The 24,646-nt window shown below is 42.5% G+C and overlaps 2 protein-coding genes across 18 annotated transcripts in view; one reads left to right on the top strand and one right to left on the bottom strand.

The window, feature by feature from the left end:
- Positions 1-15,100, top strand: part of CLVS1 (clavesin 1) — a 145,126-nt gene extending 130,026 nt beyond the window's left edge. For both annotated transcript variants that reach the window (XM_048840758.2, XM_048840759.2), the window contains exon 6: positions 13,773-15,100. In XM_048840758.2, coding sequence (XP_048696715.1) covers positions 13,773-13,860 — 88 coding nt within the window. In that variant the 3' untranslated portion in view covers positions 13,861-15,100. The remainder of the gene's footprint in view (positions 1-13,772) is intronic.
- The window catches only part of ASPH (aspartate beta-hydroxylase), a 201,194-nt gene continuing 191,648 nt past the window's right edge, over positions 15,101-24,646 (bottom strand). For all 16 annotated transcript variants that reach the window (XM_075125190.1, XM_075125174.1, XM_075125184.1 and 13 more), the window contains 2 exons: positions 23,432-23,565; positions 15,101-19,137 (listed from right to left, as the gene is read on the bottom strand). In XM_075125190.1, the coding sequence (XP_074981291.1) occupies positions 18,987-19,137; positions 23,432-23,565 (285 nt within the window). In that variant the 3' untranslated portion in view covers positions 15,101-18,986. The remainder of the gene's footprint in view (positions 19,138-23,431; positions 23,566-24,646) is intronic.

Raw genomic sequence — 24,646 nt, 5'->3', positions numbered from 1 at the left:
GCTCATAGTGCTGGACCATCCCCAAAGAACAACCAAACATGCTTCAGTCCAGGGCTACAGGAACAAAGCTGAACTTTTCCTGTAGATGCAGTTTCCAACAGCTCTGGGCCAGGCTGAGCACTGAAACTGAGATCAAGGAGCCTGTCTCTCCTGTGCTCTCAATAACCCCCCTGCTTGCACCCAGGCAGCAGGGAGAAGGAAGCCATCTGATTTTAATATCGAAGGACCAAAAGCCAGCCCAGAGGGGAGGGGAGGGAAAGCAGTAGACTGGGACAAGGAGTCTGGCCAAGGTGGGAGTTGGGGAGAGAGAAACTGTGGGAGTTGGAGGGCTGGGACTGGTTGGGCAAGGGGACTGGGAGCAGATAGGGGAAATGGGAAGATAACACATGTCATATGAGAAGCTAGGGGTGGGAGGGAGAGACAGACTGGCTGCACAAGAAGATTGGGCCTAGGAACCACTGTGGGAGGGAATGGGGGCAGAGGGGAGGAGAGACGGATCTTAGAAGGAGCTGGGCGCGTCTTGGGATGGGGAAGAGAACTGGCACTGGCCGGACAAAGAGATTGGGACAATAAGCCAGAGAGGGGGTGAGGGAGTGACAATGGGGAGACTGAGATTGTATGAGGAGCCTGGAAGCCAGTGGGGGGGGGGGATGGGAAAGACAGATCAGATGAGATCCAGCAGTGGGGATCTGGAACCAGTTGCAAAAGGAGGCTGGGCATGAGTGTAGAGAGAAGGAGAGTGAGGAGTGGAGCCTTGGACTAGGTAGGCAAGGAGAACGCAATTGGAACAAGGAGCCATGGGTGGGGAAGAGACAGGACTGGGACAGGGACTTTTTGGAGGGAATGGGGCAGAAGAGTCTGTGCTCACTCAAGCACACACCCCTTCTGGAGCCTGGCAGGGAACCCAAGACTCCTAACTCTCACCAAATATCCACAAAACCCACTGGTGAATTGTGTCTTCTCCTCCTGTAGTGTCAGTCCACACAGAGTCTGACAACCTACTATTGCTATCAGGTGTTCCAGTTACTCCTCTGCTCTCGTGGCAGAGGTCTGTGTGGTGGATCTAAAGGTTCCAATCCTGCTGGTGAACAATGAGTATCAAAATAATGCCACATGATGGATTTTGGGGTGTTTTTTTTTCAGTTTGCTTTTTAAAAACCCTAGGAAACTATATACACACAAAAACTATGTTAAAATAACATTATTAAGGTTTGAAGTCAACCACTCAAAAGTTAGAAAATTTCAGAAATAAGGTTGCCAGTGTAACTTTAATTCAGCCTCTTTGTGCGTTATGATACAGGCTTTAATTACTTCATCACATACTCTTTTTTTCCACAGGACCCTGCCCTTCTTCTGGGCACAGGATGAAACTGCTTTGGGGCTGAATTGGGGTGGTGTAGTGAAGGAAACTTTTGTGTGTAAGACCCCTGCCTCATTTGTTGCAGAAATTGGAAGGTGTGTGGTGAATGAGATGGGATTGTAGGAAGAGAAAGACAGTCTTATGGTTAAGGCTCTTGAATGGTGCCATGGGGAACTGAATTCTATCCCTGCCTCTGCCAGAGTTTCTATGTGACGTGAAGCAACCCACTTAACTCAAACTTTTCACAGGTGGTCAATAATTGTGTGGTCCTCATTTTCTGGGTGCCAGACTTGAGACCCTGGGGCCTGATTTTCAGAAGAGCACTCGCAGTGCTGCAAACTGAAGTGAGTGGGAGCTGGGCTTTGGACATATGCAGTGCTATATAATTCTAAGTACTCTGAAAAACTAGGTCCTTGGTGTCTCAAATTGGTGTCTGTCTGAAAGGCTGGAAGCCTCTCGCTCCTGAGGGGAAAAAAACAACAACCTGGGCACAACCGTCTTGTTTGCCACAGCGCATCGGCTTGTTAGTATCAGGAAGGAAAGATTAAATAAGGGAGGTATAGGACTGGAAAAGGTGGCTTTCAAGGTGAGCATGTCATGAGCATGTTATTGGTACAGAAGTGGGGTTTTGTTGGTCTATAACACCTTTCGGAAGTGTGATCAGCCATCTTAAATTCCTGGCAGCTGAATCACCACAGGTTTACTTCACTCGTACCCTACCTTGTCTCTGAAACCAATGGAGTTAGAGCAGTATAAACCTGGATTAAGAGAGTAGTAATCTGGGCCTTGTTGTAGAGTTTGTGACTGAATGTAATGTAATCACATTAATATAATTACGCACACAAGTAAAGTCGGCTGCACTCTCTTGCATATTTATATACATACCCCTACATAATGCTGTCATTTGAAAACGAAGGCTAATCTGCTGGAGAAACAGCAGGGTTTTCTTGGCTTTCCCAGCTTCAGAATATCCCCACTGGGGAGTGAATCACCCCATTTGTTTTCATTTACTCTTTCAATAGTAAGAACATATTTGAGCATTACTCAAAGCTTCAGAAGTGAGCATGAGGATTCACTCTTCTTTCCACTTTGGATTTGCTCTCCTAAGCAAGGTTGGTTTGGTAGAGAAGTTTAAGATCATTGAATGGCTTTTCAGTACATTCAGATATAGCTCTGAATGAGACATACTCCTGAGTTCCAACTCTGCGAAGACACTCATGCTTAACTGAATACAGAAGAACAGATTCAGCGAAATCAATTGAACTACTCGCACGCATAAAAGTGAACACATGAATACTTGTTTTCAAGCTCAGGGCCTTACACAGGAACCTTTTACATGTAGTGAATGCTACCCTCTACTAAGGGGTTAAACTCCAGCTCACCTGCCCCCATCCCCAACACACACACACTTCCAGACCCTCATAAACCTGAGCACTTTCACTTTCAGATTTACTAAACAGTTTTATTGAACAAAAACCACAGAATCTGGGATTCAGTTGTGCCCACCCCTAACTCTATGTGGTTGCGTAGCATAGAGGGAGCTAGCTTTAGAAGGGGCGTAACTGCAACAGGTGAAAAATATTGCCTCTCAATTTAAAGTCCCCATTCAACAAGGCTCTTTTTACTCCATCGAGACTTAAGTGCTCTGCTGAATCAGGGCCATATTCTGAGCAGGTGTCATAGTGACTGAAGGACTTTGCAGACTGCTGAAGAAAGGAGTCACCTGATTTCTACTAAATGCCAGATCCAAAACTGAGTTGCTATGTGGTCCCCTGAAAGAGGATTGTTGTGAATAATTGTACTTGCGACTGATACAATACAAATCCCCCTCTACCTCCAACATATATGAGACACTGATTTATGAGGAAAGATTTAGGACCTGTTTTGTTTTGTTTTTAAATTACCTTTAAAATGGGCCTGCCATCCCGTGTGGGAGCAAATAATAGAATTTAAATGTGTAACTAACCGGTCTGTGAGTGCAAACATTTGTGTTGCCAATTGCGATGGAGAGCCCCAGGCCTGGGGGACTCCTTAGAGCCCAAGCAGAATGAGCACGTCTTGCCACTGTTGAGTACCATGCAAGACTCATGTCTTTGAACAGGCAACCCCCAAATAACTGAAAGTGGGTGCTTCCCACTCTTCTGCCTGATAGAACCCTCCCTTACTAGAGGAGTTCTGGGCGCACTCGCTGGACCTAGACATCAATCTGAAATTGCTAGTGTCTCCCTCTCCAGCACCAACAAGCTGCTCCCATCATTGTGATAATCACCCTGCTATGGTTTCAAAGCCATATTTATTCCCAAACCTTCCACAAAAGCTACTCCAAGGCAGAGAAATCACAGTGTAATCACCTAATTCTTGTCTCAGGGAGACCACAGCTGTCACCGCCACACACTGTCAGAGGGACAGCAAATTCTGGGTGTAACTAAGTAAATCCACCCTTTTTAAAAATGGATGCACAGTAGAACCTCAGAGTTATGAACTGACCAGTCAATCACACACCTCATTTGGAACTGGAAGTATATAATAAGGCAGCAGCAGAGACAGAAAGAAGAAAAAGCAAATGCAGTACCGTGCTGTGTTACATGTAAACTACTGAAAAAAAGAAAGGGAACGTTTAAAAAAGATTTGACAAGGTGAGGAAACTGTTTCTGTGCCTGTTTCATTTAAATTAAGATGGTTAAAAGCAGCATTTTTCATCTTCATAGCAAAGCTTCAAAGCTGCATTAAGTCAATGTTTAGTTGTAAACCTTTGAAAGAACAACCATAGCATTTTGTTCAGAGTCACGAACATCTCAGAGTTATGAACAACCTCCATTCCTGTGGTCTTTGTAACTCTGAGGTTCTATAGTAGATAGAGACAGAACCACCTGGCTCATGGATCCTGGCCTGTAAACCCACCACACATGAATCCTGGCCTGTAAACCCTCCCACCCTGCTTCTTTCATCATATAAATGGTGTACTCTCTAGCAATCTGCTGATCACAGACGGGTCCTGAAAGACCATGCACAAGATTACAGGTTAGACTCCTGCAAAGCAGTCTCACTAGTGTCTTTGATCTTTCATTGGTTTAGGGTGAGGAAAATAGAATCCATGAAGAAAAAGCTTCAAGACATCTTAAATAGAATATTATTTATTGAATACTAAATGCTGCGAGTCTGTGCCACAAGAATAAATACTTTTAATGCTATTCTAAAAAAGGATACTTAAATGAGATTTAGAATCGACAGCTCCAAAATCCTAGACAATGAGGCATTAGCAGCATTACTATATCCTATCACATCATGTAAAGAAGTTCCATGGAAATTTCTTTTGCATCAGACTGCAGAAGGTGAGTTTTACCCTAGAAGCAGGAGCAAAGGGCATTGGGGCTTTAATTGTTGTGTGAATAATCAGTGAACATCACAGGCTTACCTCAAGACAAGAAAAACTTCCAGGGGTGGAGGATGTCCTTTACTTTCCTTCAGTGGAAGCAGCTGTGATCCTTGGAGGACAAAGCCAGAGTTTGCATGTCCAGCTCCTGCCCCCAAGCAGACCCTCACTTCTAAATACAATGTAAACCAGCATCCATCTTAGATCAGTGGGTTGTAAGGAGAACACAGTCACATGTTAGTGCTCTGACTAGCCCTAGCATTTTAGCTTGACACGTCTCACAATAACTTCAGATACTATTATCAGGAAGATGATTCATACTTTCTGAAGCCAGCTAATGTTTGGATGGTATTAAACGGGAATGAGTCACCAGCCCAAAGTAAAATGTGTGTGGAGGATCACTTGGCACGACCACCTGTGGGCTTAGAACAAAATGTTCAATTACCACAGGAAGCAGTATGAATCCCAGTGCGGTTATCAAAGGAAGCAGGGAATGAATACATGACTGAAGTGCTCAGGCTAACAACCATTCAGGATTCCTTTCCTCTATCATGACTTACGTTTCCCTGAAAAGGCGCAGGAAGGACTGAATCCTTCATCCAGTTAAGGCAGCAAAACTTTCATTAGCCTCACTGGGAACACGGGTGGGGCCCAGTGTTTTCATCCTCCTCCTCTCCTGTGACACTAAAGGTAGGTATTGCATCCACAACCTTCATTTGAGTTTTTCAGCAGAGATTTTTCAGTTTAGTCAGTCAGTTGTGATTTGCAGTATGAAAACCACTGAGACAAAAGATGTGCTTTGCAAGGCTGGAGTGATAGGTATTGTAAATTGTGGCAGCAAATGCTTTAGAAGAAAACCAGCAAGCAAATCACTAAAATATAGTGAGGTGGGGACGGGGACTGGATGGACCAGAAGACTGATAAAGGGATAATTCATCTTTCTTATTTAGATGATTGGCTCATATATGGCCCAGGACATAGTGACTTGAAAGTGGCTGTTCAGTGTGAATTAGGGTGCTTACCTTTGCCCCCAGTGAGCAGAGATCCACACCACCAAACCCACCTCACAGATAGCACCCTTGATAATCTTACTGGCAAGGCCTAGGAATTAATTGGCAGGGAGGATGAACTATCCTCGGTGTAAGAGTTAAGATACGCTGAGTGGAGCGGTTTTGGGGCACCTGCATTTCCACTGCCCCTGTTCCATGGATAAACAAAGGTCTTTATTACCCAGGACTGTCCATCCAGCCACATTCACAAGAGCTAAATTCACTGAAGAGCATTCTTTTTTGAAAAGTGAATACACGGCAATATGCAGTTTTAAATTAATTAAATTGATCAAAATGCTCCATTCTCTAACTCACTAGGAAACACACACAACAATGTGGAACTGACTGAATTCTCTTCTTGAATATAGAAAACAAATACAGAAGGGCAGGGAAGCATGACTACATAGGCTAAATCTGCTTCTCGGTGGTTGTGGCTTATTCCCTGGTCCTGTGAGCTACTCGTTCCTCAATTGCAGCCATCACCTCAATTTCACCTCAATTTCAACATAACCCCATGACGTCTGAATTTATATACAATAAAAGCTGTTTTATCCGGCACTTCACCAACCGGAAAGCTCTATAAAACGACATTTCTGGTCTTCATTGAAATTCAGGTTTATAGTCCGGTTGGCGCAGGGCCGGCAGGGAGTTGGTGTGCAGGCTCTGGGAGGTAGTTTGGGTGCGGGAGGGGGCTCAGGGCATGGGAGGGGGCTCGGGGTGCTGGACCGGGGACTGTTAATCTCGGGCGGCTTCCTGCAAGCGGTGACCTGTCCCGGGTACACCTAGGCAGAGGTGCGGCAGGCAGCTCTGTGAGCTGCCTCCACCCACAGGCGCCGCCCCCGCAGCTCCCATTGGCCACAGTGCCCAGCCAATGACAGCTGCAGAGCTAGTGCTTGGGGCGGGGCAGAAAGCAAAGCCGCCTGCCACACCTCAACCTAGGAGCAACCGAAACAGGTCACCGCTTGTGGGCAGCTGCCCAAGGTGAGCGCCCCCCAGATCTAGCACCCCACAGCCCTCCCATGCCCCAATCTGCTGCCCCGAGCCCCCTCCTGCACCCAAACTCCCTCCCAGAGCCTGCAGCCTGCACCCCCAGCCCCGCACTTCCTCCCTCCCTCTTAGTTAATTGGCATTTTTCACTTACCAGAACCCCCATTCCCCCAACATGCCAGATAAAACAGCTTTTACTGTATATCACTTATCTCCACTGTGTATTTTCGCACTCAGAAGTCAGTGGATACTGTACCTTATAAAATATCCAAGTTCTTTTATAATATCTGTGATATGATCCCTGTGTAATAATCAGCCTAGAGTAGACCATGCTATTACACCATGGAAATCAATAAAGTGAAAATGCAGCTGTTTATAACACTAAGGGGCAGATCCTCAGGTGGTGTAAGTGGGTGCAGCTCCATTGAATTCAATCCAACTGAGGATCTGGCCCTAAGTCTAGTTTCCTATTAGGATACACCATTGTTGGAATAGAATATCCCATTCATGCATGGTGAAAATGGCCGTCAGAGCCAAGTAAATGCAGATGCATTGGAGTTACATCATGGGTGAACTGGGACATAGGAGATACCTTCAGAAATGTACATTTAATTATACTTACTTAGACCTAATTATGCCTGCTTCACTCATGCTTAAGGGAGGCTACACAGGTTTGCCTTACTCACTGAGAGTCTAGAAAGTGCAAGCTAAAGTATTCTCCATTCTACTTTAACTTACATCTTCTGGCTTCTTGGCATGTAAGTTAGACATGGACGCAGAGCAGGAATCTAAATTAACTTATACCACCTTATCCATCACTTTGGAATTTGGCACTAGGTAATCACTTAAAGGCAACAAAATAAAGAAATGTTGGAATTATGAACTTCCACTTATTTGTGTCTTTCATTTAACTAAGTGTTACATCATGTTTATGCACAACACTGGTAGGAAAACAGTCTCTGAGTTTTATCAGGGATGATGGTATAAGTCAAGGTAAACTCGTCTACCATATGTGCAAAATTTTGTACTGCCCACTTAACAGTTAAAATTAAAATGGCTTAAACTGGTATTTAAATGCGAGGGCTACAAGTTATATACACAATCATGCAGCCAACATGATCAGATTTCATTGATAGATTTTGATGAGCGACTGACAGAATTGCTGTGAAGAAAGTGTAAATACACCTTCCTCTATTTCGGTATTTTTGAAAAAAAAAAAAAAAAAGCCCACCCTACTGTGAATCCTAGTTTTAATATTAGATTGAGCATTTACCCTTAAATGCAGAGTTGAATCTGTTTGTGCACATCTAGAACATTACTGCTTTCTATGGATTGAAGGCACTTGTTGGAGACATGAAGTAGGCCCAGAAACAGGAGCCAAGAGAGTGAGTTTCACTGTTATAAAACAGGTATTTCATTTATTTAACTGGTTTTTGCAGCTAGACAATATTATAATCTATGGCAGGCAGAAGTGCCTTCTAAACAGGCAGTCTGTAATAGACCACAGTCTCTTTCTAAAATTAGGTAAAGTAATTACAGAATATAATATTTCAAGACGTATTTTAAAACACTAATATACATTCATGTTGCAAACCTTCCACCAATTCACATCATCACATCAATAGGAGCACCCTGCCTACGGTGACCATACGTCCTGTTTTGGCTGGGACAGTCCCTTTTTTAAGCACTGTCCCAGCTATCCCGAATTTTTGGCAAAAGTGGGCATTTTTCCCCTTGGCTCTTGATTGGGTGCTGAGGAGTGAGCGGCGATGCTAGCCCCCTTGCGGGGGCAGGGGGGCAGGCAGGGCTCAGGTGAACAGCCTCGCCGAAGGCGGCGGGGGGGTGCAGGCAGGGCTTGGGCCAGACCCATTTGTGTATGTGGGGATTTGGGCAAGCGGCTAGGGCCAGCCTTGCAGTGGGGGTGGGGGGAGCGTTTGGGCTAGCCCCACATGGTGTCCCGTTTTCCCTATGGGAAATATGGTCACCCTATTGCAGCCCACTGTGAAATCTAGGACATTATAAGACAGATCCTCACTGGTGTAAATGGACAACATTCCTTTCTGAGGAGCTACATTTTAGTAACTACCGGAGCCCATGTACATGAAAAATTCCTTTTCCATCCCAGTGAGAATTAACATAATCAACAGCTGTTTCATTGGTTTCTTCCTAACTCCTTCCATAAAGCAAGCAACCAAAACAAACAAAAGCAAAACCCAACAACAACAAAATCCACCAAACACACCTAAACTTTCATTTTCCAGCAAATAAAAATATCCGTGTTTAGAAAGTGAAAATCCGGACAGGACTTTGTTGTGATTACTTAGAGATGTAGTCGAGATCAGGCAAGCTGTGCTGATTGTTTAAATCAGTACTCTGCCCCTCGGGTTAAGCTGGATTTAAGTATTAGAAAGAAAGGGCTGAACTATTTATTTTAGTGGAGGAGGGGCTAAGCTGCTTCTAATGAAGGCAAAGGGGGGAAACAGATTATTGCTGTCAGAGAGCTGGGCCACAGATAAGGTTGAGGCTGGGTCTCTGTTTATATTATTTTAATGTGCTGGTCATTGGACCTGGTTTATACAGTGGCCTTGAATGTGGTGAACAAGTGCTCTGTGATGCATCTAGTGGACAAGTATATTCTGATGAGGGATCTTTCAATAGGTATTCAGGCTATTTTAACTCAGACTGAAGGTGGGTTGGGGCAGGAGTGAAGGACTAGCCAGCGGGTGCAGGATTACGTATGCACGTGTGTGAGTTGTGACTCCTATTCCAGCCCCTGAGCTGTGATAGTAGTAGCGGTGGCAGGGCTGCTCTGTGCCCTGTCAGGGGGTTGGGGGATTCGCTCCCGCCCACCCCATTGTAGCTCTCCTGCCCGCAGATCATTTACCTAGGCTTTGTGTGCCTGTGAATGTCACCCTCTAAGGCTGGGCATTCCAAGAGCGTTTGCTTCTGTGCGGGAGAGCGCACATTCTCTGCGACATCAAGTTAATCCCAGGAGGGGGCTTCTCACTTACGCTATGTTCGAAAGGAAGGGGCTGCTCTCATTAAAACAAAGAAACAGTTACCTGCCATTCAGAGAGCATTAGGATTAGCTGCACAGCACAGAAAGGGGTGAGGGAGTATGATTTGAATGGTTTGTTACAATGCATAGGACCTTGCTTTTGTGTCTCTTCCTCTCCACATCACTGGGCCACATTAGGTTAATTATGTGTGGAATATGAACAGTGGTGGGTGACACATGGAAGAAACTGAAGATATGGACCCTGCAATCTAAGCAGAGAAGCAAAACCCAGGTGCCCTGGATGCTCAGGTGCTTGAAGGGTGAATTAAACGAGTTGACAGGCTTCAGGGGGAAGCACGTTTAACAGAGGGAGATTGGAAGAAGGGAGATGAAGCACAGCATACCCGGTTCAGAAGGGAGTTTCAGGTGTATGGGCCCACATGGAAAAAGGTGAGATGAGGAGCCTGGGAAGGATACAACAGAAGTGGTGAGACCTGCAGCCTTTCAGAGCAAAGGCACTGTGACAGGGTCAGGTCAGATGGCTACAGGAGAGTGTTCCTATTGGGATCCAGGAAGTGGGTGGGCGGAAGCCTGCCCACTGCTAAAGGATCCCTCCCCGCAGCCTAAGACGGGGATCCACAGGACGTGGAAACCAAGTAATTCCGGGGGACAACTAATGAACTAACAGGGACAGGAGTGCGGTCAAAGGGTCAAACAAATTGAACCAGACAGGGACACCAAGCAGAGAACCCCAGACAGCACCCACTGCTCCTCGAAGGCATCAAGGGAGTCAGTGGACGCTGCCCAGAGGAACTCTGCCCAGACACGTAAACAGACGGAGGCTACAGGATTGTGTTAGAAGGCAGATATATTAGTCCCAGATTAAGCAGGTCAATTTTCCCTGCGTAAGATAACAACAGCAGTTCCAGAACAAGAAGGAACTTGCTGGAACAAATTCAGGCCAGCAGACTAATTAGGACACCTAGAGCCAATTAAGAAGCTGCTAGAATCAGTTAGGACAGGCTGGCTAATCAGGGCACCTGAATTTAAAAAGGAGCTCAGTTCAGTTTGTGACGTGCGTGCAAGGAGCTGGAGCAAGAGGCACTAGGAGCTGAGTGAGAAGGCGTACTGCTGGAGGACTGAGGAGTACAAGCATAATCAGACACCAGGTGGTGAGGATAAAGAAGGTGTTGGGAGGAGGCCATGGGGAAGTAGCCCAGGGAGTTGTAGCTGTCGTACAGCTGTTCCAGGAGGCACTCTAGACAGCTGCATTCCACAGGGCCCTGGGCTGGAACCCGGAGTAGAGGGCGGGCCCGGGTCCCCCCCAAACCTCCCAACTCCTGATCAGACACAGGAGGAGTTGACCTGGACTGTGGGTTCCACCAGAGGGAAAGGTCTCTGGGCTGTTCCCCGACCCACATGGTGGGTCAGCAGAGACTGCGGGGATTGTTCTTCCTTTTTCCCATGCTGGCCAGTGATGAAGTTAGATGAGTTAACGGCAGGTTTGTGCCACTAGCAAAAGTGGCCAAACTGAGGGCTGCTGTGAATCTCTGAGGCAAGCAACTCCGCCAATAAGCGCAGGACCCACCAAGGCAGAGGAGAAACTTTGTCACAGCACCCAAGTGAGGAGTGACGATAAAGCTTGAGCAAAAATGTCCAGAGGTGGCCACTGAAAGGCAGCATTTGGTAATCATGATATTTTTTTCCATTATACGTAGAAGAGGAGCTATCTGTGGTATGTTTGCAAATGTTGATTTTTTTTTAATTGCAACCAGTAGGGGCATAAACCAAGCTTTGCAGAGGAAAGGACTGATAGACTATGAATGCTGTTTTTCCTCTTGGTTTCAGTTTCTTTGATATATTACAGTACTGTGCATGCATGTATATGCATAAACACACAGAGAGAAAGAAAGAGAAAGAGACTATGTTCTTATTTGAACTCAGGTTGCATCATTTTCACAGCTGTGTAATTTGTTTTTATGTATAGAGCTGGGTTCAATCTCTATTTTTGTGTGAACTCAAACATAATGGATTCAGTAATCTTTGTGTATTAAAATGCATGAATTCTCCATGCAATGGATATATTTGGGGAAATGTATTTTCTTGAAACATTTGATACAAAGACTTCATATTAAGTATCTAGTTCTTGTGATCTAGAAAATCTAGAATGAAGCTGCTTGGAGATTTTTTAATTTGAAAAAATAGCTAGTAAAAAAACAGCTATTTATAAGTTTGGGGTTTAAGAAAAAGATTTAGAAACCTGAAGACTCTACTAATTTACCAATCAATCCTAACCAGGATTTGTTCTCTGTTCTCAGTACTGCAGGATGCATTTAAGTAATGATTCCTATCAATTGTCCAGCAGTATCTAACCAGTGAGCAGTGAGTCAGCTAGTGGTCAAATTGAGGTTATCATCATACTAAGGACTAGGAATTAGAGACATGTACTATAGATAATGAACTGGCAGTAATCCTGGATAACTGTATCAAGGAAAGACTATTCTTTAAAACCATACTGATTATCATGTGGTTTATGATTTTATTTCTATCTTTTTTTAACTTTAAAACTCAAAATGATTTCCCCGTTGGTTCATTCTTAAATGTTAAAACCAAGTGATTTTGTCCCAACTAACAACACGAGTAAATTCCTGCCCCAAAACACAGATGATTGAGGCATGTAGACAAATCCTTTATCCCCCACTATAACAAGAAACATCATTGGAGCTACGCAGCATATCTATCCTACAAAATACACTGGCCCTTCCCTTCTTAAATTGTGAGCATGGGCAAAGGTAGAGGCAAATAGCTCCAGTAAAATGAATGTATTTTATTTTTTCCTGTTAGTTTAATGCATTCAGTTTTAGTTTTTGCATGTTATCTTGCCACTATCAAATTAAACTCCCCTTAATACTCACTCATTCACTCCTCTCTAACTGCTCATAGGCACACCACAAAGCTTAGCACTGAATGACAAACTATTCTCATCAGCTTGAGGATGGAGAGTTGGCTTTAAAATGGTCTGCTGTTTAAAGTGAGTTTATGCAAGCCAAGTTGTTTCAGGTAGAGAGGGTTGTGATCTAGAGATCTGAGCACAGGACTGAGAGTCAGGGACTCATCTATTCTCATCCTGGGTCTGACCCCCTCTGGGGCCTTGGGCTAGTCATAGAAGCCCTGTGCCTTAATTTCCCATATTTGTAAATCAGGGTTAATTCTTTCTTGCCAACCTCAAGGTGTGTAGCAAGAATAAATTAGGCATCAGTCCTGCAAGCACAGGGCACACATGAGCAATTTTACATATCTGAAGTCCCACTGAAGTATTTGCAGGATCAGGGCCTTGTGGCCTTATCCAGAAAGCGAGACCCTACAAATCCCATTGTCTTCATTTCAGCACCTCATAAGAACGGCCATACTGGGTCAGACTAAAGGTCCATCTAGCCCAGTATCCTGTCTTCCGACAGTGGCCAGTGCCAGGTGCCCTAGAGGGAATGAACAGAACAGGTAATCATCAAGTGATCCATTCCCTGTGGCCCATTCCCAGTTTCTGGCAAAAAGAGGCTAGGGACACCTGGCGAATAGCCATGGATGGACCTATCCTCCATGAATTTATCTAGTTCTTTTTTGAACCCTGTTACAGTCTTGGCCTTCACAACATCCTTTGGCAAGGAGCTCCACATGTTGACTGCATTGTATGAAGAAATGCTTCCTTTTGTTTGTTTTAAACCTCTCAGGGTCAGGCCTTTACTTTACAGTAAAGAACATGAATGATGATGTGTAAGTGTTAGATAGTTAAATTGGACATGTAATAAGCAAGTGGTATTCCTGTTAAGCATATGTTTTCCAGTGATTTTATATGGAATATATGTAGTAAAATCAATACTTTTATGCATTTCAATTGAGCAACATAGAAAAAGCAAAGGTCACGATATCCTGAAGAAGCTAAGGCACGCTGAAGATGTTAGTATTTCTGCCTTACTCTTTCTTAGCATGTGTGTGTTTTGCTTTCAGGTCTCAGTCTGTGGTGGAACCTGGCACGCTGAAACATGAGGAACTGGGTGAGAGCGAGAACACCCAACTTCTACTGGCTCTAGACTGAGTTCTGCATCACCAACACACACAAACGCATTTCCAAACTTCAACAGCACCAGAAACCTGCGAAGCACACAACACGCTTTAAACAAACAAACACACACACTCACACTCACTCTCTTTCTTTCTTTCTCTGTGTGCTTGAAAACAGGTCCTTCATTTTTCCAGACCAACTAACGATTGTCACCAGCCACCTGTCTGTGCAGCCAAAGCTAAACAAAGACAGAGATTTCTTTTGGTGCAGGTTGCTAACTAAGATAAAGTAAGGAGTCTAGTTGTAAAAAAAAAAAAAAAATTAAAAAAAATGTGTTTTCCTTTTTAGATTTGCAACATTAAAATGACTGAAAAGCGAAGGACGAACTCCTCTGTACACATATAAAGAATGCACAGATGGATGTTTTTCTGAGTCATTATGCAGGGATGCGCTTTAATTTTCCTAAAACAAAGTTTAGATTAAGTGCATTTTAAAGAACAGTATCTTGAAGTTAACTTGTGCAGTCGAATTATTAGGTTTAATGTAGCTCGCAGACCTGAGATAACAGCATCTCCAATACCCTTCAATCCCTACCAAGGTTTTTTTTTAAAAAAACAAAACAAAACCAAACCCAAAACATCACCAGCATAATGTCATTCAACATTACAGTATGTGATATCATCCTGGCTGCTTGAAGGGTTCATTTATTTCTGTACCCTGAAAAGATTATTCTTTATTTATGAAGCCTTTATAAAACTGTCAGCTAAATGTAATGAGCTATGTGGGCAGCAGACACACACAATTTGAAATGCAATTACTTAATTTTACCAATGTATTTTTCCACAGGCAACTCTACAGCCTGTTAGCCCTGTGTGTGTCTGTAAATGTGTGTGGTGGGGAGAACTCTTTGGAAAAAATTCACTGGTGATTAATGGTTCAATCCAGATTGTTTCATTTAGGTCACTACAGCAAATGAAAGCTCTGCAGAGCCATTTAACCCTCTTCCCTCCTGCAATCAGCTAAAGGTATAGCCAGAAGGATCTGCTGATTGCAGATGGTGGCTGTGGTTAAATCGGAAAGGGAAAATTTAGAATGAATTATATAACGTAGTACTTTGACTGGAAGGAAATGTGGAAGAACAGAAATGTAGAACTGAAATGCCAAAGATCAGTTTGTTATCTCTCTCTTTGCTCTACTTGCAAAATGAATCCCATCCCCACACTGAAATGGAAATAGATAAAAATAATAATAAAAACAATCCACTGTTAAGAAATTGCATCTGCTGTGACTTTATTTCTTTAAACCATTGTACAATTTTTTTGCATGCACTTTCTACCTTTCATTCAGTTGTGCTACATGGCATTTATTAGAACAAGTGGTCCCTGCCCTTATGTCAAATAAGGTAATTGTAAGTCAGATACACAACATGAGTTGACAGTGGACAGCATAATACTCTTTTAAAAATGCCTCAGGGAGGGCCACATAACTTGTGAGTGGTACACTGAAGCGATGACATAGTTCAACTGGGAATAGTCATCCCTAATGAATGAAAATAAAATGTGCTACCTCTAACTGACATAGAATATCACATTTATACCTGGCCAGAAGGGGTCTGTCCGATACTATTATACTCAACTAGGGATTATTACAGCTGCTAATGTTACATGCAGAATAATTGCAGAAAGAGTATAATTTGTGTGGTTTGTATTTCTCAGCAGGATGGGGTAGATATAGGGCTTGATCTGCAAGGTGCTAAGAGCTCTGCAAGGTCATGCTGATGTCAACAAGTATTGAGGGCCCTAAGCACTTTGCAGGAATGCCCAGAACCACAAATGAGCACTCAGCATGTTGCCAGATTGAAGACATATATCTTAGTGATTCCCCCCCATTAAAATTCATGGTAGAATACACTAGGCACATCGTCAAGTAGTGTAACACAGCATAGCTCCACTGGCTTCAATGGAGACAGTACTGTAGTGTCACTAAAGAGAGATGCCTTGTTTTACACCTTCCTAGTTAACACATTTACCTGTGTTGCCACTAAAATGATACTCTCACAAGAACAGTGATGTAACATTTTGTAAGTCATGAGGTAGAGAGAAAGAAGACTAAGAAAATCTTAGCTGGGGAATTCTGCAATACATTTTAGTAGCCTGAGTTTATTTAAGTCAGCGTTGTGCAGCTGAAGTGTTTTGAAAGTTATTGAATTCATAGTCCATGAGCATCAGTGTCTATAAAAGGTAAGAAAGCCCTTTAAGCTGTTATGACTAAAACATACAATGGTGACATGAATAAACATCTGTGTTGGCCTGTAATACATATCCCAAAATATCAGGGCATGACTGTAAGATGGTGTTTCTCATTTAACTCTGTGCATAGGTACATGATAACTATGAACAGGAAAAAGAAATGCAATTTTCACTGACCTTATTGGTATGAGACAAACATTAGATTATACAGTCCTTCTCTGTCAAATTGCCTCCCTTTGTTGAACAAATATGAAGGACAAAATATTTTACTGAAGATATTTTTCACTTTAAAAATCATTTTCATTTGTTTCTTCCATTAGCATTTCCAATGTAGAAAGGTTCTTTCTTAGCATCAGTTTGCAATCTAAAAAGCTTAAAATGATGTGTCATGTATACACTGTACAATTTTATAGGTTCCTCCATATGCTTACTGGGTGCACAGCTATTCCAATAACTACGTCCAACAAAAAATAACGTTCTTGACTCCTTGCCCCCAAAGCACAACAGAAGTAATTTCAGTGGTGGAGAAGCTACTAATAATGAAGCCACATCATCCACATTGCCACATCAAGGCACTTCTGTTTTTAATGCACAATAAAATGCTACAATAATGCATCCCTCACTATTTAATGAGCATTAATATGTTTATAGGTTCATGTTTAGTGTTGAGTGCTTTAATGTATTTGCCAATCATAATCCCAAATGATAAAGCATCTACCTTCAGAGGAAGAGAAAATAAACACTACTAAACAATAAGGGAACAAACGGAGCTACAAGAAAAGCATGGCAAGTTTTCACAAATTAAAACCTAAACAACATCTGTTACACCTCTAGAGAATGGGTATTAAATCCAAGCAATGGAAATTGCAATGTAGTTTAAGGTGAATTAGATATACTCTAAAAGGAAACAATTTTGGGTCAAAGCCAAACACTTCTATTCATTCTTTAAAAATTATTTTATCATTTATCTTTCTTACTCATTTTACAGTATTATAAAATATGCCATGCAACTAAACAATTGGCTGGAGAGGCTGCCTCCCACTGAGCCCAGTTATACTGAGCACCTCATTTATAAATAGTTCTCATATATCGTTCTATCAAATCCTCCCAATAAGCATTTTTACATGTTTCAAATTGTGAAATGAATATAATTATTTTAGGATCTCCTGATAATTAACCTGAGAGTTGTGAATTTCTTGTTGAGGTGGGTATATAGTTGTGTCTGGTTTAGAAAGCACACCCAAGTTTTTCTGGATCATGACTGGCTGAAACTGAAGTCTTGATCAGTGCATGATCATCAAATTTTGCTAATCCAAAAGGAAATAAACGTGCACAACTCCAAAAAATAGTTACAGCATCTCATGGCACAAACCATCATACAATGTGTTATATGGCACTATATGATCTAACTATTTAATAAATCCAAAATCTAAGTGACTCTTAGTTTATGGGAATACAAAGTTAAGGCTATTTTATCAACATTGCCACTGTAATGCAGTAAACAATCTCAGACAGTCTGATTATGAGCATATAGAGTATGTATGCATGGTGCTTAGATACCATGATATAAGGCACCTTAATAACACAATACATTTGACAGTTTACTGCAACATGAATGTTTCGCAAGCCTAAAATGGGAAGAGGCCTGTCTCCCTACTCTGGAGATATAACTAACAAAATCTAAGAGCTCTAATTTCTGACATGGAAGTTAATACATTGAAAACTATATTCAAAGCTGTTCTTATCTGGCTCTGCGTTCTAGCAGGAAGTCTGTGCTTCCAGGCAAGGATCAGAATTCCAAATCAGAATTTGGTCCTCTGCTCCCAGCTCAGAGAATTCTGTTTCTCTTCTATTTAGGTTCTTATTCTGAGGAATGACCACTCAGGTCAATCTAGAAGCAGCCCTTGGAAGGAGCTGTGTCCAACTCTTCTTGGACAGAAGATGGCATGACACAAGGGGCTTTGAAATGATAGGGGACATAGCAGTTAACTACATAGTCCTAAAGTTATTGAGCACCTGCAACTCCCACTTAAGACAATGGACGTCCCAGTACTTCCCAGGATGAGGTCCTAAAATTGAAGAGATCCTTATAGGTGAAGGAGACTTAAAGGATTCTTTCATTCTAGGAAAACAAAACTGATTGGATATCAGTTTTTAAACTCTATCAACTGGCAGTTAAATAATACAGGTTACTGTCTGCATTTCCAGATGGCAAGAAAAGGCCACACTTAGCACGTAGAGTTCCTTCCTCTGCTAAAAGCTGGACGTACACTTATTAAACATATTTTTAAAAAATTAGTGGTTCACAAAAGGAAATGATAAATGTATAGTTATGATAGAAAAATACAATTACCCATGTAGAAAAATACAAAATAAAACCATTCATTCACATTATCTACAGTTGATACTATATGCATATTGTTTCATACCTAAAACATTTATGATTAGAAATTGCATGAGAGAATTTCAAAGCTAGTTGTGTGCAAATGTTTATGCACATCTAATGTATACATGTCATTACCAGGTAGCAGTGCATGTACAAATCAGATATTTGTGCATTAACATGGCCAATAAGTACATCTGTGGTACTGGTACACATAATAGAGACATGTCACAAACATTTGCACATTCCTCATTTTGAAAATTTGGCCTGATAGCTCTTTGGCTGACAAGAGTATTATTATACTTGCAGCCTACAAGCAAATCTCTCAGATCAGTGCCATTTCAGTATGAAACAGAATGGAACATTTGTAGGTAAGTCCACAGTAACTGTGGAACAATTTCTTCATATCTTCTAACCTCTAGAAGGGTGACATTTTCCACATGGCCAGCCAAATTAATGTTGTGTATTTATATTTCCAGACTCCAATGGATTAAACCTCCTCTGTTTCTTGCATCAGAAATGACCTCTTAAATGGCAGGAAGGGTGCGTCTCTGTTGGGGTGTTAACTCAGGGTGCCACACATCCACAATGAATATCAGCCGATAACTGTCAGCATCCTGCCACACTTCATGCTCAAAAGAGTCGTCGAAGATAAGAACCTTCCCTTCTTCCCAGGTTCTGTAATAGAAAAGAACATCCTTTTTTATTGTGTTTTGGGCACCCATTAGTGGGTACCTATCTGGGCAGGTGTTTGTGCTGGAGATGCTCTTCTGTACATGGAGAAGGTAATCAGCATGTTTTGCATAAGGAATCTAGTACTACTTAAAGAGAAATGAGATGTCTGTATCAGAGCTCTGAATGAAATAAACTATAGAAAATTCAGTTTGATGTAGCTCCATTCACTGAGTTATACTTTTATGTTCTCTGTCTCTCTCTCTATGCATACAGGAATATACACTATATATATATATATATATATATATATATATATATATAATTTGTATATATCTTTTCGGGATCTGAGTCTAGGAGGCATTGAGCATCCACCCTTCTCAATTATCTGGATACTTTAAATCAAGTCTTCCCCCCCGCCTTTTTTAGACATGTGCTATTAGAGGATAATGGAGAGATGAGCAATAGCCAGCAACGTTGTTTTAAAAGAAACACATCATGTCAAACAAACTGGATTAAAAAAAAACAGAATTACAAAATTAAATCCTGGTTCATACTTAACGTCAAGAATGTGAGTAGACTCGCTGCATAAATCTTTGCAGGATCGGAGCCTAAGCGCGTGTCTACAGGGGAAAGCTGCACTAGCATAGTTTATTTCGGTATAATTATGCTGATATAACTAAATCAAAAGTGAGAGTCCAAGCTGCTCTGTCCATGCCCTTTTAAGCTACAGTAGAACCTCTGTTTTAGGAATTGGGGATTGAGGCATTTATAACATCAAAAAATCATAAAACGGAACATTTCAAAATGATAGTAGGTTTGGTGCATACATTGCAGCACTGCAGCACTTTCTTCTTGTCCTTCCACCCACTGCAAAGTGATTTCCAATGCCCTGAAAGCATTGGAATGTGAAGGGATGACAGCTTGTTCTTCACAGACATCACTTTCATTATGCGATTTTTTCCCCCCAATCGGGAACAATGGTTCATATGTCTGGTCATTTTAAAGACTGTTGTTCATAAAACCGTGGTTCTACTGTAGTTTGCTTGCTAAGCGCTGCTTCCATGGAGTGTGACACCATATGGAACAAACACATAGCACTCTGAGTGGGTATTCCAAGGTGCAAAGCATGGCTAGATGGGGAAAGTAAAGTTATTCCAGTGCAATTTTCCCATGTAGACATGGCCTTAGGCAGGGAACACAGTAAATATTACATGTTTTTTATTTTAGTGCAGAAAATTGATACTCTCTCACAAACCATAATACGTACAATTCGTTCAAACTGGCTTGTGTATGAGCAGTCACATTCTTTAACAACAAGCTGAAGAACAAAACTTAAAAGGACAATGATGAGAAGCAACGTATCAGAAGCAAAGGTACCTAATCGGTTGGAAGGATCAGAGTTAGGTTCAGTTTTAACATCTTCATTAATGACCTTGAGAAGGAGTTTAACGGCATGTTAATTAAGGTCTCAATATTGCAAAGTCAATGGGACACTTGAGTGAGTATAATCATCCTTGAGTGTGTATCACTTTGCAAGACGAGAGCCTTAATTCTGAGGTGCTGAATTAAGTATTGCAAGTGAGGACAAAGAAATAATACAAAGGGAAGTTGTGACACATGGCTAGAAAGGGTTAAACATCCTGCAAAATAAATAACCCACAGAAGACAGATGGGGAGATAATGTTTGTGTTTTTGTACATTCACATATGTATGAGTAGGGTGGACAATGTAACCAACAGTCCCTGTCTATGCTGTATTCTGATAATTTAGAGGTCAAAAGAACATACTAGCATGTAAATGAATTGTAAACACAGGATATCTCAGTATTCATCTCTCTTTGAAATGTACTGTGAATGGTGGAGGAACAAGCAAATGGCCTTACATTAATTTGTACAGCTAAGTACTGGTGATGGACCTCCTTCAAAGCCATCCTATAACTACCTTTTGTTCCCTGAGGAATTCCAACTTGTCAGAAGACATGAAATTGTATAAAAGATCCTTGGGTCCTGATTCTGTCATCTCAGATCCGCTTAGACTTCATCAGGGGAAGTTTGAGTCTCAAGTCTGAGGTCCCAGTTAAGCTGGTACGCCCTGAATAGGAGATTTGCTGTGTACTCTCAGCGGAAGTCTCCTTCAGCAGTACTGCTGTCTGCCTTCTCCTTCCCATTGTTTCGCTATGCCTCAGTTTGTATTTTTACCCCGATGTATTAGGCTGCATTTTTTCAAGCTGAACCTCATTTTATTTCCTGTCCATGTTTTAATCTCTTTACCTCTGTGACCGGGGCCCTAGTGGGGAGCAAGCTGTGGTCATTCAATTATGCAAATAATGGGGCAGACAATCCCCATAAAGATGGTTCCAATACCTAGATTCACCAAGCCAGCATAAAACAGCTTCTTTATTACCTCACTGGTTACTCAGAAGTCCAAACAACACAATTCCCTTAAATATTGTCATTTGGGGTGGGGGGAGGAATTGTGTCTTTGGTAATGAATATTCAGCTTCCGCTGAAGTAAACTGGAGCTGTACATGTCAGTGTAGCAGAACCTGGCCCTTATACATTAGTTTTACATTTTTATAAGTGAATTTAGTGTGTACAGAATGTGCCAGACTCAGAGCACTAGGGACTGAAACCCTCTCTGTACAGAGTAGTATCACCACCAGCTTCCCTATGCTTCGCTGACAAGTACCAGATGTGGAGGGACCAGTGCAACAGGTGAGAGGGTAGTTCAGTCTCCATGCCACTAAGCTGTCCGCTCAGATTATGACAAATAAGGATGTCAGTTGTGATCATGGATTGAGAGTTGTGGACACCGGTACACTCGGATCTGGAATGAGAGCCACCACTTTGTTTCACACAGGTCAACGAACAGCCATTTGATGACTCTCAGTGACTACTGCCCTGAATTCACAACAGTGACCGAAAGGTGGAAGGCTCCACGCTCATTAACAAGCCTCTAAGCCATCTAACCACCACTCCCTCCTGCCCAAATGTGTACAGTACCTTCAACCTATTTCAAATACTGAGCCGGAAAGCTGAGAACAAACGTATTCATCAGTGATTAGACAAAACATACTACATTAGCTGTAATGCTGACACTGTGACGGACTATTTAAATGAGGTACATGCTGGCAGGAGTCCTATCACTTCTGCAAACAGCTAGATTATTAATAGTTGAAAACTCCTACTCTCAGAATTCTACAGATCATCCGCTCTGGTTGGTTTACAGAAGACTTCACTCAGCTACATGTTGTCATGATGCTTGATGTGTTTTTCCACCACCAAATGCATCTCCACAGTAGCAGCATGCACTCAGATGCTGTAAGAAATATACTAGCTCTCTGAAAATTCCTAGTGTAAACAACAGAACTCCAAGGGGCGGGGTTGGGGAGGGGCGGCTTCTGACTCAAAAAATAAAAATCTATAAGTGAAAGGCAAATTTTTCCAAGTTAAGGTAATTAAATTGCTTAACTTTCCATTTTGTTAGTTTTAGATTTTTGTGATTTTATTTATAATGCCATATGCAGGCATCAGATGCTACAGCTTGGTCTTTCATATTGTTTCTCTGGGGATTATGTTCCCTGAGCTCAAATATCTAGTTATTGTTTTTTAAGGTGAGCAAACAGATATTGAACAGGTCTGCAATGCAACGTAACTTTTCCTAATAGAAAGCAGTTTTTCTTCTTAATGCATTTTAAACTTAAGAAAACTTTTTATCAAATCCACATATTGGGCTAAATCCTCCGCTACTGTAAAATCAGCATAGCTTCACTACCTTTAACTTCAATTGAATTGAAGTCAATGGAGCTATGCCAATACGTACCAGCTGAGGACCTGGTCTATATGGGCAGACTAGAGTGCTCTTTATCCACAGCAGTAAAGAAGTAAACCGAGCTGCGGTGAAGAATCTAGATTTTGCTGATCAAGATGACTGATCTCCAAGCAGGGGAAAGGGAAAAATGGCATAACTCTTGCATTCAACTGGTAAATGTCATTGGATTAACGGCCTGTGATTCAAAGCCTTTGGGCTATGGACACAGTTACTAAGAGAAAAATGGCTGTGGTATGAAAGAGCAGGTTTAATCTCAAAAGAGTGTTGGGTCACTGCATGACAACTGAAATTCATTTATTTGTAACAAGTTCTAGGGACCAAACTGCTTGTTATATATTTTAATTGAAGACCCCTTTGCCAGCAACCCAAACACATCAGAATTGTCTTTTTTGTGTTGTGGGTCACATCTGAAAACAGGTGCACTCCAATTCTTTAAGCCTTAGGGATGAGAAGGAAATAAACATACCTGTTCTCCTTGGCACATCGAATTCTGCAGCCTTCTTTTGGTATAACCAAGCCCAAATGCATCCTCAGCCTACAGTTAGTAGGCCCTGTGTGAGGCCAGACATGAGTCCCTGGGTGCATGACGGAATACTTGATCTGCAAACAGAGATACAATTCTTTAATCAGGTCATTTTCACTAACCCTCTACTAGAAGAACAGAACTTTACTACAGCTGATTCAAGATGAGTCATGAGAGCCCAGCATTGCAGTATCCAGTGTGGCTGGAGCTGTGTCTGACCCCAGATATTAGACAGACTAGGTGGGTGAGCGAATATCTTTTATGGGACCAACTTCTGCTGGTGAAAGAGACAAGTTTTTGAACTACACAGAGCTCTGCTTCAGATCTGGGAAAGGTACTAAGGCTATGTCTTCACTGCCACTTATGTCAGTATAACTTATGTTGCTCAGGGGTGTGAATAAACCAGCCCATTTTCTTGTGTGAGTTCATCTGAGAGCATAGCGATTGTCTGGTTTCACCCACATAGCTGTTATTGGCATAGGCATCAACTTCTCTTTGCACTGGTGGGTGATCGACCCCCACCCATCCCGACTCCACCCCTGCCCCACCCCCTTCCCCCCTTGCCCTGTCCCCATTCTAACCCCTTCCACAAAGTCCCCACCCCAACTCCGCCCCCTCCCTGCCCCTACTGGACTCCTTTCCCAAATCCCCACCCCGGCCCCACCTCTTCCCCTGAGCATGCCACTTTCCCCTTCCTTCCCCCTCCCTCCTACAGCTTGTTACACCGTGAAACAGCTGTTTTGTGGCAGCAAGCACTGGGAGGAGAAGCGGGGACACGGCATGCTCAGGGGAGGAGGCAGAGGTGAGCCTGAGCGGGGGGATGGGGCAGGGAGCTTGGCTGCCAGTGGGTGAAGAGCACCCACCAATTTTTCCCCATGGGTGTTCCAGCCTTGGAGCACCCATGGAGTTGACACCTATGGTTATTGGGGCATTTAGTGCACTGGATGAGGTACACCACATGTTGTGACAGGTATGTGTAGGACCCATGGATTTTGAAAGCTGTGTTGTGTGGGGTGTTGATCATTGTAGCCGTGGAGATCAGTCTGCGGGTTTTACATCTATTGTTTTAGCAGGGTCTGGTGCTGCTTTGAGTTGGTGTGTTTCGGTCTGTGGGAAGCTTGCTTCTGATAATGAGCTTGGAGAGGTTGCAGGGTTATC

The sequence above is a fragment of the Caretta caretta genome, chromosome 2 (assembly GCF_965140235.1).
Source record: "Caretta caretta isolate rCarCar2 chromosome 2, rCarCar1.hap1, whole genome shotgun sequence".
Classification (NCBI taxonomy): domain Eukaryota; kingdom Metazoa; phylum Chordata; order Testudines; family Cheloniidae; genus Caretta; species Caretta caretta.
Note: the sequence above shows the minus strand (reverse complement) of the source record. Positions and strands in the feature narration are given on the sequence as shown.